At 42.0% G+C, this 10626-nt stretch overlaps 2 protein-coding genes across 3 annotated transcripts; both read right to left on the bottom strand.

The window, feature by feature from the left end:
• Window positions 1-226: 226 nt before the first annotated feature.
• Window positions 227-5482, bottom strand: LOC108873084 (cytochrome P450 20A1). Its single transcript, XM_018661205.2, has 13 exons — window positions 5287-5482; window positions 4585-4634; window positions 4203-4369; window positions 3960-4105; window positions 3698-3865; window positions 3215-3293; window positions 2548-2660; window positions 2392-2446; window positions 2160-2280; window positions 1891-2002; window positions 1520-1584; window positions 1143-1232; window positions 227-917 (listed from the first exon to the last, which is right to left on the bottom strand). The coding sequence occupies exons 1-13, from the start codon at window positions 5356-5358 to the stop codon at window positions 767-769; spliced, it is 1389 nt and encodes a 462-aa protein (XP_018516721.1). The 5' UTR covers window positions 5359-5482; the 3' UTR covers window positions 227-766.
• A 213-nt stretch (window positions 5483-5695) lies between these two features.
• LOC108873095 (transmembrane protein 237B) lies at window positions 5696-10552 on the bottom strand. 2 transcript variants are annotated; one of them, XM_018661222.2, is made up of 14 exons: window positions 10357-10552; window positions 10050-10085; window positions 8702-8733; window positions 8577-8590; window positions 8414-8485; window positions 7965-8093; window positions 7699-7792; window positions 7330-7487; window positions 7104-7236; window positions 6818-7009; window positions 6402-6475; window positions 6185-6272; window positions 5983-6104; window positions 5696-5900 (listed from the first exon to the last, which is right to left on the bottom strand). In XM_018661222.2, exons 1-14 carry the CDS (start codon window positions 10375-10377, stop codon window positions 5836-5838), a joined length of 1230 nt encoding a protein of 409 aa, XP_018516738.1. In that variant the 5' UTR covers window positions 10378-10552; the 3' UTR covers window positions 5696-5835. The 2 variants fall into 2 exon arrangements, with proteins under 2 accessions (XP_018516738.1, XP_018516737.1); XM_018661221.2 differs by having other exon boundaries at window positions 6402-6496.
• Window positions 10553-10626: the final 74 nt, after the last annotated feature.

Raw genomic sequence — 10626 nt, forward strand, 5'->3', positions numbered from 1 at the left:
ATTACTCCCTGAAGCCCAAGTTATGTTTTCTTTTGTGTCAAAAACTTAACACAACTACACTCACAAAACTATTAACTTAATGTTGTTAATCTAATAATTGAAAAAGAAAAAAAGAGATGAAAACACTCATCAGTTCTGCTGCTGTTCTCCATGTTTTCCTAAAACAAATTAGTTGTTGGGGAAGCAGTGATGCACAAAATCAAATGAAAAGAATGACACAAACACAAACTCTTCATACATATTTAATCATATGTACGATGTCTTTACAAAAAGGAATGAAATGTCTAAGCAGCATGTGGCCTGTTTTCGACAAACAAACCACATGTCATTGGAGACTCTCACTCAAGGCAGTTGTTCTAGGAATTATAGAAAACTTCTGGTGGCACAGGTTGTTTTTCCTCTATGTTCTAGAGAGTTTTTCTTCTTTAACAAGCACAAATTTGACCTGTGGACAGACTAGGTATTAATAAGCTTCAGCTGAATAAGCACTGGAAAGACAAGCAGGGGATCAGAGTGGTGGTGCAGCTTGGGTGTAATAAACACACTGAATGTGCTTAAATAAATTCTGCACATCAGAAAAAAATCTTCAGGAATGATTCAAATTAACTGTTTAATTCCAAAAAGTTTTTTAAAAAGACAGGAGAGATGAGTCACAGGCTGAAAAAATGATGCTCATCTCAACATTCAACCAATACTTTGCTGGTAATTCCTTTTTGAAACAGGACTCCTCAGCTCTTCTGCCTCACAGTGGTTTTAAGGACCAGTTCTAGCTTCTTCTGCTGATGGTGATCCAGGTCTCATCCTTAGGCGTGGATACCAGCTCGGATCTGACCTCCATGACTTGTCCTTTCAACTTGTGGAGCTTCAGCTGTCGCACCAGCGTGCTGAGCAGGACTGTAGCTACGGTGTAGGCAAACCTGTCAGAGAGGCCAGAGTCACCGAGAGTTATGTGACATCTTCTATTAAAATAGTAAATTAACACCTCAAATTAGCTTCTTTTTACAGCCCCAAAAATTAATGACCACCCCCCAAAACTCTCATCATTCCCTCAGTGTCCAGTTAAGATGGATGACGACACACAGGATGGACTAAATTCTCCTCAGCAGCAGCTTCAAGTTTGTGCTTTAATGTCAAATCTTTACCTGAGCTCTGGGCACGTTTGATTCCCAGAGAAGCCGAGCAGACAGAAGCTCTTCCTGGCTGATTCCTCCTCAAATCGATCTGGGTCAAACCTGAAAGATGCCGCAGTAATCACCAATATCAGACACTGGACAATCAATATGCAATGCTGTTATACTTTCTTTTTAAGTATCGACATTTGTCCACTGGGCTCCAGGAGTTATTCTGTGATTAATCTCCTCCTGGTAACTAACGTTTCAGCCTTTTCCTGTGGTGTTCCATGATTAGAAACGACAAACCTCCTGCTCCAGACGTCACTGCCCAGTTATTTATGTCAAACCATCTTCAAACTAATTCATAAATATGTCAAACATAAATGTCAACTGTATGTAAAGCAAACCTGTACGGAGTGGACCAGGTGTCAGAGTCTTGCAGGACCACTCCCAAAGCGTAGATCACCAAAGTCTGAAATATGACAACAACACATTTAAACACTTTCCTTAATATTATTATTGATATTTTTCAGTTCTAATATAATTAGTGTTTCTTGTGGACTCCCCAAAGTTTAACACTCTATTTCTAAAACTAGTGTGAATTTCTCAGTACAAAACTGTGACTTCTGCCCTTAGTGATTTCTTTATCACCTGTATGATTATTGTTTCTTTCCTCCTAATAAAAACTTAACTGTCTGATTGTCTGGCTGTAATAATGTGACAAAGAGCTGAGGAGAAATGAACAGGCAGGAGCCACAGACGGCTGGAAACCAGATACCTCTTTGGGGATGACGTGTTGATCGACTTTGCCCTCCACTTCCTGAAGCCGAGCCGCGACGGGGGTCAGCTTGGCAGTCCTCACCGTCTCGTTGAGGACCTGCTGGCAGTATCTGTTAGAGGACAGAAATTTAATAACACCAGATCTGTGTGATTTCTCAATGTGTGGACACAGTGACAGTTATATGCATCGTCCGTCTATGTTTCACTAAAACTGCACCGATAGCAGGTGTCCAGTCAGAGACTGAAACCAGGTCCAAAGATCCTTACCTAAGCTGAGGGATCTTGTCCAGGGAAACTGGATCTGAACCCAGAACGTCCTCCAGCTCCTGGTACAACTTTTCCTGAACGTCCTCCGAGGTAGACAGGAAGTGAAGTGCCCAGATACACACTGTCAAATCACAACATGTTACATTGAGGCTTCAGAAAAAGAGAGCATTTTTAAGTCTAAGAAACTGAGTGAGAGAACTGATCTCCAACTGCTGTGATAGTCGTTTCTTACAGTTGGCAGTGATGACGCATCCAGCCAATGTGAAAACCATGCAGTCCTCCATAATCTGAAACAAACAACACATTTCATTTCATTTTCAGACCTTTGCAGGAACTGTGAAGATGCCTCAGGTTTTAAACCAGAGCGGGAGACTTCATCAGTATTCACCTGTCGCTCCGTGAGGCTGGACTGAAGCAGGGAGTCGACAAACACCGTCTGCTTCCTCTGGGCTTTTCTTTCCTTTGCCACTGTCAGCAGCACAGACTCCATCTCTGACAGAGCTGAGCACCCAGGAAGAAATAATAAAGAGACACAGTCAGTAGACTTCATATATTTTAGGCCAGTCACACTGAGATTACAGGTTAAAAAGTCAGCATTGCAAGTATCCATCTTGTTTCCAGTCCAGGATCTAAGATTAACTCCAGCCAGGTGCCAATGCCTGGAACAGCTGTCCTTGGCAGAGAAATCAATAAAAGTTCCCAAACACAGTGTCTGCTCACTGATTAAGGTGATAACACCGACTTGGTTGGGTATGCACAGTCTGTTTCTAGCTGTCTGTCGAGCAGCTTTACACACAGAGATTATATCTGAGCCTCTGCAAACTTTTCCTCCTGTTTCCCCACAGCTGAACAAAGGCAGAAGTTCACTGATGCTCCCACATGTCAACACACAGCAGGTGTGAGGGGGTGAAGTGGGAAAAAAAAGACGGCCGAGACAAAAACTAGACTTGCTAGACTCAAAAAATCATGACAGACAGCAGTTCAGCGTTTCAAAACATCCGTCAGTAACACAGAGTCATTCACGTCAGCTTGCTCTGCAGTGAAACCACTCTCACCTTCGTCATAATGGCCTTTTCTGCTGCAGCTCTTCTCCAGGGAACCGTCCAGGTAGCCTTTTCCAATTTCTGACCAGATCTGGTGGAGTGAGAAGATGAGAAAAATAAATTAAGTGACCTATTTCAACAGAGCTTGAGCAGACGAGGCCAAATTTCTGGTTTACAGGACATTTATCAACCTGAAAGAAAGTAGAAAAGCTTTCTTCTCGGGACTGCCAAGACTGGAATATAATGAACCTCTAACTACAGCAGTGTTGCCTCATTTTCTGTGCACTAAGTTGGATATTCTGTACAAGTGGAGAGAAAGTAATCTGGTAAAGTTAGACTGAAATCCCTGACAAAGAGCAAGACCTTCTTTGTAGAACAAATATACAAGAAGAAAAAGATTGAAATCAAACAAAAGTCAGCTGGGGTTTGTGTAAGTGGTAAACGCTCCCTCCACTGTCTCTTCCTACAGGTGTGTGATGTTTAAGGCCGCCTCACCGCGTCATGGTTCTTGCGGAAGGAAATGACCTCCGTGTCGTCTCTGAAGCGCTCACCCAAAGCCAGCTGGGTGACGGTCTTCATGGCCAGACCCAGCAGGTGGGCACACAGTGGGGTGTGCTGAGCCTCTGGGAACGACTTCCACTTCCCAACCAGCTCCTCCACCAGCTGGGAAACAAAAGATTACAGAGTGTATCTGATTAATCTGAGTAGCTCTATAGTTTATGATTCAGTGGGAGGTGCTTTCATCAGTGGAGCAAACCTTGAGCACAAGAGGGAAGTTGTTCTTCAGCGTGTTGTTGATGGCACTTTCATACACCTTTTTCCTGATCACCGTCTCATTGGCTCCGCCTCCCATCCCTGACTGGTAACCTAGCAACGACTTCAGCATCGTCTCAAAGGAGTCGGCTGAGAGGAGCGAAGAGAGCGAGATTTAGCTTGTTTTTGTTTACAACATCAGATCCAACAGCTGTAATCTTAATTCCTTCACTCTGGTGGAACCCACTGGTGTGGTTGGGGTTGATGTGTTGCCGTAGCTGCTCCACAGAGCCCAGGCTGACCACAGGCCGACGGCCGAACCAAAATGATGCCACAGAACCAAACTCCTGGTGCAGACTGACGAGGAACTCGTGCAGACTGCCTCTGTTCACGATGTCCTGCAGGTTCCCATCCCTGAGAGCAGAAAGCCATGGATGTGAATATAATGTGAACAGTCACTTTCTAAGTCTTTCAACTTCACATATCTGGGGAATTGGATTGGTTGGATTGGTTATAAATGACAGGACTTAGATAGGGAGGCTGGTTAACTGGGATGAATTTAACAAACTTCTTTTACTGAATGAAAGTTAATATCAACTGAAAAACCAGGGGTAAATATATCAACTTACTTCTCATCTGTAGGGTTGAGACCTGGGATGCCAGAGGCTCTTCTGGATGACTGAAAATATGGTTAGAAATTAAATTGCTGTGTTAATAGCGATTTGATTTTGATGGTGGTTTATATACATAAGTGTACTGTTTGCACATACGCTCAAACACAAACTGTCTTATCCAGTAAGCTAACAGATCAGCTATGTCTGTCCCAAATCCAGCTGGCGCCGATAAGTTGCTGTTCCATTCAGTAATATGGAGTCCCGTTGAAAAATATGCCAATTAAAGCTTCTTCACTTAGTGGCAACCACACACATCGTGAGACGTCCTCTAAGCCTCCTAGATCAATTATTTAACCCTTCGGATAAAATCGGCATACGCTGGAGTACTCTGTAGTATTTCATTTTTAATATTTTTACTTGAGCAGCTAATTTAGGCAAGTGGATCGTCGCTCGTTGCCGCCCACCTTGAGTTCTTAAAGTTGAACTTTGCTGAAGCAGATTCTGTTCAGTGTGTTAGATAAGTACCGAAATTACAAGAGGATAGTAAGGATTCTGTTTTTTTTCTTAAATGGGGTTATACGGTGTGTTTTTGCATGTCAAGGGGCAAGGCAACATTAAATTAACACTTTTTAGTTGGAAACTGGCGTGACAACATAGCGGAGTAACAGCCAGCTAAGTAGCTAACTTCAAGCTAACTTGAAACTTGCAGTGACATACCGGGTACAAGTAGAGAACAGCGCCGACTAAAATGATGACAAAGGTGACAGCAAAGATGGCAAAGTCCAGCATGGCTGCTCGCTTTCAACAGCACTGTTTCACTAACTTTTACTCATGAATATCTGGAGATTTCTACCCAGCAGTCACCGTCACCACGTCAACAGAAGCAGCAGGAACATCTGGGTTCGACTACACAGACTGGAGGGAGGGCAGGGGAAACTAATCGACCTGGGTGAAATCGATATTGAAATAAATAAAATGTGGCATATAGAGTATTTATGTAAAGGTAAATACCCGCTCACTTGAAGCTATATGTTTATGTACTTTATTTTGTACCTTTACCGTTACTCCCTGTTCAATTTAATACATTTCCAAATTTCCTTCAGATGAAATAAAAACACACAGTTGGTTTTGTTGGATAAAACCCTGTATTTAAAAAGAAATGAGCACATTCACGTTTCAAAAATACAAAAACAATACACAGTACAACACATTCAGAGTTCACTGCTGAAAAACATGTGCAAACAGAGCTGTAGTGTCAGAGCTTCATCAGGCGGTCATTTCTGATTTGTCCTCTGGTTTGGGCGGCTCAATCTCCATGGCCATCAGATAACCTGAGGAAGGACAAGATAATATAATTAACTTCTTCTTGTTTGGGTGTTTAAAGCACATTCAACACAGGTTATTCCCTCTCACCCTCTGTGTAGTCTGTCACAGGTCGGGTAGCGATGAAGATCCAGGCCAGGCCAACAAGCAGCGCCACCACCAGGTTGACTGTCACCCAGGGGTGGAGAATCTGGTGCTCTGATCCTGGTGGCCTGGAGAAAAAGGAGAGGTTTAATATCCAGGTTTCATGATAAGACAGAAACCTGACATGAAACGGTTCCAGCGAGCTCACCATAACGTCGTGTTGAAGGATGGGTACAGGTTGATTCGATCGCTGGTCATCTGCTGGCTCAGACAGAGGACCAACGCTGAGAAATACACTGCAGGAGGGAAATAAACAGAGTGTAAACGGAAACCAAGCAGACACCATCTGTTGGAGAAAAAATAACACTGTCGACCCACAACAGCTCATGTTTGAAGGATGGATAATAAATACAGCGTGGACTCACAGAATGAGGCGAGAGCGACAGGGTCCAGTGTGATTAACTCCCGCAGAGCCATGGAGCCTTTGGCCAGATTCACTCTGAGAAGCAGAGCATGTTTACTGTTCATAGATCAACTGTGTCAGCTGCATCCTGCTTCATATTCTGATACACATACACATTTTATAGGTGCAACAGTTAGTCTTGAACCCACCCCTTATTTAACTATCATCACAAGTGAAAAATAACTTTTGTGAGACAGTATTCCAAGTTACTGTGTTTTTGTGACCACTTTCAGGTGCACATTTGCAGTTTGAGAACAGAAGCAGCACTGTGCTGAAGTCTGTGAGGATCTCTGTCAACATGACCCAATTTCAGGGAGGGTTTCAGCGCTGACTGCACCTCATATTCACTTTAGCTACCCTGACCAGGTCGATGCGTACCTGTCGAAGGCAGCCACGGTGCTGATGGCCAGCAGCATGTAGAGCAGAGACTGGTAGGGGTAAGCCAGGCTGTGGTACTGCTCCAGCAGGTTGGACAGAGCAGTGAGGTGCTGCCCCGCCAACATATACACCACCACGATGTTCCACACGGCGTAGCCCGCCAGGAAGCCGTGACAGTACAGACCAAACACCCTGAACCAACACAGAGGAGAGGAGAGGTGTTAGAAAAGAGGGTGAAGGTGCTCGTGTATGTTTTATTTTGTATAAAGAGACACTGTTCCTTCACCTGAAGCCTTCGTGCACCCTAAGAGAAACATCTCTGGTGGTCCAGAGCGGCTGCATTTGCTGGAAGTCCGTCATGTTATCCATCTGCTCGCTGGTCTTCCTCCATTCTGAGCGCTCTGCTGCCTGGAAACGCTCTGCATGTGAACACACACACATTTATATTCAGTATTTACTCTTTCCTCTATTTAACAGCCTTGAACACATCATCTTCTTCCTTCGTTACTCACTGTTCCTCTCCACAAAGACCTTTCCGACCGGCTGGCTCTGACCCTGCGGGGCAGAGAACAGGGAATGCTGGGGGATGGGAGGAGGGGTGTCGGTGATAATATCATCCTCTTCTACTTCCAGCTCATTGGGAGGCTGCGATTCAACAACTTTTGACTTCCTAAAATGACAAAGAGAGAAATCTGATTTATCATCCTGTCATTTTTAAAGCAAAAAAGCCAAAATATTTGATAGTTTCACATTTTCAAATGTGAGAATTTGATGCTTTTTTGTCATACATGATTGTAAAATCAAAATCTTTGGGTTTTCGCACAAAACCCAACATTTAAGGATGTTACCTTTGGGTATAAGTTCTTCTCAGTGTTTCTTACTTTTTCTTTTTGGGTTTTTTGACCACCTCCTCTCCATCTGTGGTCTGATCAGCCATATCTCCGTTCACCAGATCAGCTTGGTCATCTTCAAGATCTGAAGCGGCAACACATCCGTCAATTTATACAACTTTAAATCTCACAAAGAATGTCTGAGCTAATCATACTATAGTTAAACCACAATGCCTGCTGTTTTTATCCTGATTAAACTAAAGCATCTGAGGGTTAGTGGCAGGGTAGAGAAGCAGGAATATGTCGTCTGATTTTACCGATAGTGGCGGCTTTCTTCTTCTTCCTCCTCCTCTGTGGGGGAGCTTCAGTTGTGGGTTCAAGGGACAGTTGCTCTCCGACCTCAGACGCCCTCCTGCTACCCAGACCCCCCATCTCCACCCCCTGATCTAAATGGGAAAGATGGAAGTAAGAAACTGTAAGTGACATTTTATTCTGAAAGGCTGGGGGGAAATGGGGTTAAACTGAGCTCTGTTGATGTTGTTTTTTATTATCCATCATTTAAAAATATTTCCAACACATTTACAGTGATAGACGGCTGCAAAACAAATCCCAAAATATCAGAAGTACCAGTAACTATCAAGTCCAGCAGAATTAACGGACCAGACCTTGTCAGTCTTGTTGTGGTGAACTGGCCCTTTAAACCATTAAATTCAGTTAATTAAGTTGATTAGATGCTCCACAGATGCAGACGTTTGTGTTTTCGTACCGTCCATATCATCAACTCCATTCGTCTCCTTTTTCACCCTCTTCTTCTTGTGTTTTGGTGCAGGCACTTCTCCTGCTCAGGGAAATAAATGAAAAAAATCTTCAGCACAGAAATAAAGAGAAATGCATCATAAACAGCTTCTCTTGTACAAATCCTGACTCACCAACTGTGTCTTGACTTCATGTGTCAGTGCATACCAGAAACAAAGAGAGGAGATAAATTAGTTTGACTGTAGATAAAGATAAAATTACATCACAGTCACTGTTATAAATAAACACATTTACCCACCTGAGCATTGTAGGAAGCGTTCTCTGGCCTCGCTAAAGAGACAGAGGGAGAAGTACAAGTTTTAAAAAGAATTAAAAATAAATGACATTTTCACATCTATGACTTATTAACACCAGCCTGGATTTATTTATTTTAATTCCTACTTTTGTGATTAACAAGTTTTCTGCTGGGTTTAAGTAAAATTAAATTTTTAACTTGACAGAATTCTAACATTTTTTCTCCTGGTAAATGCAAAAAAAAAATGCCAAGAAGTTGACTCCAGGAATAAATTGATTTTGGTGCAAAACCTCACCAGCTGAACTATTATTATTATTAGATAACCAACTAATGTGCTGAGAATGACAACAACAAACTAACAAATCAGACACATGGGAAGGAGCTCAGTCACATCAAATGTACCATAAACACAAACAAATTAATATCACTCCTCGGAAACGATGAGCTCCGATGCAAAAAATCAGACAAATATATGAAAATGATGCACCTGCTGTGTCGCTGAAAGTCAAGCTCATCCTGAGAGGCTATTTAAGTCAGGAACACTTAGGTAACAGCTGAACTGGTTTGGATTTTAACAGAGCTTTTTTCTTTAAATTTACAGATATAATATAAAGTCAGATAAGACATCCAAAACCTTACCGTGTTCTTTCTGGCCATATCACCCAAGAATCAAGTTAAGAGTGGAGTGAAGCTCCACGTAACGTCCCGGCTGTTAAATCCTCGGCTAAATCTGCGTTCATTCATCTGCCAGGACTGAGGATTACTCAGGGCAGAGGTCAAAGCTTCTTTCAAACTCTTGAAGCAGTAACAGTGTGTCTATTTATGTGAAACGTCAAGGATGTGCGTCTGTGGAAACTGGTTTAATCTTTGTGAAGATGTCTGTGGAGGCGGAGTGTTGTACTTTACGTCCCTAATCACAACTTTTAAAGCTTATTCCACTGTTTTTAGGTTTGTTTGGTGATGATCAGAGTGACAGTCGTTTTACAGCTGATTTAAGACTATTTTTTTGCGCAAATCAATTAAATTTTAACAGTTTTAAACAACTGCCTGGCTCCATCAGAGTTCTTTTTATGTGCAAGTTAAATCTGTATTTTCATCACCTGACTACTTTTTCAATTAACTCATTACTCATGACTTGTAGTAATAGTAAAAAGTGCCTGTAAAGATTTCCCAGAGAAGCAGTAAATCCTTACATATGAAACCTGATATTTGATAAATGTTTTACTAATGCTGCTGTTTGTCAAACTCTGCAGGACATTAATTAAGAGTCAACTAACTTATAATGGGTGTGTGTAAGTGGGGTCATTATATTGTCTCTTACACTAGGTGCACCTGGATTTGACGGACTAACCTGTGGAAGAGGCGGGAGCTCCCTGGGCCGCATTTTCTATAATGGAAAAAACAGATTTACAACTAACATTACCACAAATATTTCTGTTATTAAACGTAAAAATACGTTAACGTTAACAGAGAAGCAACTGACGCCATTAGAATAGCTGTTCACTAGCTTTAGTTTAGACCAAAACACTGTGTGCAGTAAGGTATAAAAACTGTCATTTTAAAACCATATGTAAAAATCGTCAAAATAACATTTAAGGTTAGCTCTGTATCCACTTAAATGCTACCGTTATTAAGGAAAATAAACATAGGTTAGCTACCTTTGAGCCTCCCGTATCCATATTCCGAAATTATCTTAAAACTGCGTCTTTAAATGTTCATCCTGTTAAATCATATTTAGTTTAAAAGTATATTTAAAGACTACAGCCGTTAAAAACAGAACAAACTGCTACTTTGATTGTTATTTACTTTGTGTACGCTCTCCAAGCGGAAGAGCTGCTACCCGGACGCATTTATGTGTAGCACATCCTGTGTATTCAAAATAAAAGCTCCTCTTCAACGCGAGAACAGCTAAGGTGACAATACGGACG

This window comes from Lates calcarifer, linkage group LG7_2 (assembly GCF_001640805.2).
Source record: "Lates calcarifer isolate ASB-BC8 linkage group LG7_2, TLL_Latcal_v3, whole genome shotgun sequence".
Classification (NCBI taxonomy): Eukaryota; Metazoa; Chordata; class Actinopteri; family Centropomidae; genus Lates; species Lates calcarifer.

Coding starts and splice junctions, on each gene's coding strand:
- LOC108873095 (XM_018661221.2), bottom strand. CDS start 10,377: ATGGATACGGGAGGCTCAAAG. Junction 6,497..6,817: donor ACCGTGGCTGCCTTCGACAG/GTACGCATCGAC, acceptor ATCTATGAACAG/TAAACATGCTCTGCTTCTCA. Junction 6,273..6,401: donor TGTCGCTCTCGCCTCATTCT/GTGAGTCCACGC, acceptor TCCCTCCTGCAG/TGTATTTCTCAGCGTTGGTC.
- LOC108873084 (XM_018661205.2), bottom strand. CDS start 5,358: ATGCTGGACTTTGCCATCTTTGCTGTCACCTTTGTCATCATTTTAGTC. Junction 4,635..5,286: donor CTGTTCTCTACTTGTACCCG/GTATGTCACTGC, acceptor CCATATTTTCAG/TCATCCAGAAGAGCCTCTGG. Junction 2,281..2,391: donor ATGCGTCATCACTGCCAACT/GTAAGAAACGAC, acceptor GTGATTTGACAG/TGTGTATCTGGGCACTTCAC.